This window comes from Helobdella robusta (genome assembly GCF_000326865.2).
Source record: "Helobdella robusta unplaced genomic scaffold HELROscaffold_18, whole genome shotgun sequence".
NCBI classification, from domain to species: Eukaryota; Metazoa; Annelida; class Clitellata; order Rhynchobdellida; family Glossiphoniidae; genus Helobdella; species Helobdella robusta.
Window position 1 is genome coordinate 489034 of NW_008703981.1, and position 2480 is coordinate 491513.

Sequence of the window (2480 nt, forward strand, 5' to 3'; positions counted from 1 at the left end):
AGCCGATAGACTCTGAATTTCAAAGTCCGTTGTCAGAGGTAAGCCTTGGTGGCCTGTGGTGAACCGGCAATGGTTTACTATCCGGACGGCAATGGTTTACTATCTGCACGGTAATGATTTACTAAGCGGCATGGCCATAGTCTACTACCCGCACGGCTTCCGGACGGCAAATGGTTTACTATCCGCACAGCAGTAGTCTACTATCCGCACGGCAATGGTTTACTATCCGGTGCCCTGGCTGTCGGTGAACCTCTGTGCAAAGGAGGGAGAATGAAGGGGGACTTTTGACTATCGTACCATTAACAATTTAATATAGATTAGTTAAGGTAATTGAATAGGTAGATAGGATTATTTTTATTAAGCAATTTGAGATGCAGGCACCGCTAAGCTTTCTGATGAGAATTTTCTCTTTCTCCATTCCACGGGCTGTGTCTCAACAATCTCGAGGAGGACTGGCACCAATTTTGGAGGACGACGTAGGAACCGGACTGCATTCAACATTCTGCCTTTGTCGAATGGACGACGGTAAGTTTTTTTTTTACATTTTAATCTCTTTATTATTTTCAGTTATTATTTATTTGCCATTATTTCCATTTTATAATTTTTTGCTTCTAAGATTCTAACATTCATTTACTACTACGCTAATAAAAAAATTGTCTACAGAATGATGAGAGGTGGGCAGTGGTGGGAGTCAGCACGTTTCAGATGGTGGTCTCATGATGATTTACGTATGATGGTGGTGTAGGAAGAATCAGCGCGTTGGCTGTTCGACTGACGCTCAGTAGTTCGGATGAAATCTTGTGTGCCGATCTGAATGTGGTGGTCGGTGCAATGGATTGAAGTAACGACGATTTTTGAAGTAAGGTTTAGTTTCGTTTTTTTTATTTTTCTCATTCATTCATTTTGTCCTCAATCTTTCAAATTATTCTTCCATTAATTGACGTTAATTCGTTCTATTCATTCATTCATTCATTCATTCATTCATTCATTCATTCATTCATTCATTCATTCATTCATTCATTCATTCATTCATTCATTCATTCATTCATTCATTCATTCTTTTAACTAATTATTTAATCATTCAGTTCATCATTTATTCGTTCGTTCCTTTGTTCCTTGATTTACTACTAAGCTAATAAAAATAACTTTTTACAGAATGATGAGAGGTGGGCTGTGGTGGGCGTCAGCACGTTTCACATGATGGTCTCATGATGATCGTTCCGATGACAATTTGAAGAAAACAACAACGACGATTTTTGAAGTATGGCTTAGTTTTTTTTTATTTTTCTCATTCATTTTATCACTATCTTTTAAATTATTCCTCCACTAATTGATTCATTCTATTCATTCTTTAAATCATTTAATTCATCATTTATTCGTTCGTTCCTTGTTCCTTGATTTACTACTAAGCAAATAAAAAAATTTTGTTTACAGAATGATGAGAGGTGAGCAGTGGTGGGAGTCAGCACGTTTTAGATGGTGGTCTCATGATGATTTACATATGATGATGGTGGTGTAGGAAGAATCAGCTCGTTGGCTGTTCGACTGACACTCTGAAGTTCGGATGGTATTTTGTGTGCCGACCAGATGGTGGTGGTCGGTGCAATGGAAAGTACAGTAACGACGATTTTTGAAGTAAGGTTTAGTTTCGTTTTTTATTTTTCTCATTCGTTCATTTTATCACTCAACCTTTTAAATTATTCTTCTATTAATTGATTCGTTAATTCATTCTATTCATTAATTGAATCATTGATTTATTAATTCATTCATTAATTCACTCATTCATTCAACCAATTATTTAATCATTCAGTTAATCATTTATTCGATCGTTCCTTTGTTCTTTGATTTACTAATACGCTATTAAAAAAATGTCTACAGAATGATGAGAGGTGGGCTGTGGTGGGCATCAGCACGTTTCAGATGGAGGTCTCATGATGATCGTTGCGATGACAATTCGAAGATAACAACAACGACGGGTTTTGAAGTATGATTTAGTTTCTTTTTTTTATTTTTCTCATTCAATTATTCATTTTATCACTATCTTTCAAATTATTCCTCAGTTAATTTATTCATTGATTCATTCTTTAAATCATTGGTTGATTAATTAATTAGATAATTTATTCATTCAACCAATCGTTCAATCATCCAGTTAATCATTTATTCGTTCGTTCCTTTGTTTCTTGATTTACTACTTCGCTAATTAATAAAAACTTGTCTACAGAATGATGAGAGGTGGGCTGTGGTGGGCGTCAGCACGTTTCAGATGGTAGTCTCATGATGATCATTCCGATGACAAATCGAAGATAATGTTAAAGGTAAATTTGTTTTTGTCTCATTGTACCTTTGAAAGTAATCGAATTTGAACAAAGATTGAGTGTTATCTCAAAAAGATAAGTTGCCTATTTTTTCCAATTGCTTGTTTTTTATTTTAGTGAATAAATTTTTTTTTTCAATTTATTTTTAGTATCCGGTCAAATTCA

The 2480-nt window shown here is 35.0% G+C and overlaps 1 protein-coding gene across 1 annotated transcript; it reads left to right on the forward strand.

Moving 5' to 3' along the window:
* Positions 1-371: 371 nt before the first annotated feature.
* HELRODRAFT_170448 (hypothetical protein) lies at positions 372-2278 on the forward strand (the record flags this gene model as incomplete). The annotated part of the gene is made up of 4 exons (XM_009016274.1): positions 372-525; positions 746-822; positions 1879-1926; positions 2222-2278. The coding sequence occupies 4 exons, from the start codon at positions 372-374 to the stop codon at positions 2276-2278; spliced, it is 336 nt and encodes a 111-aa protein (XP_009014522.1).
* Positions 2279-2480: the final 202 nt, after the last annotated feature.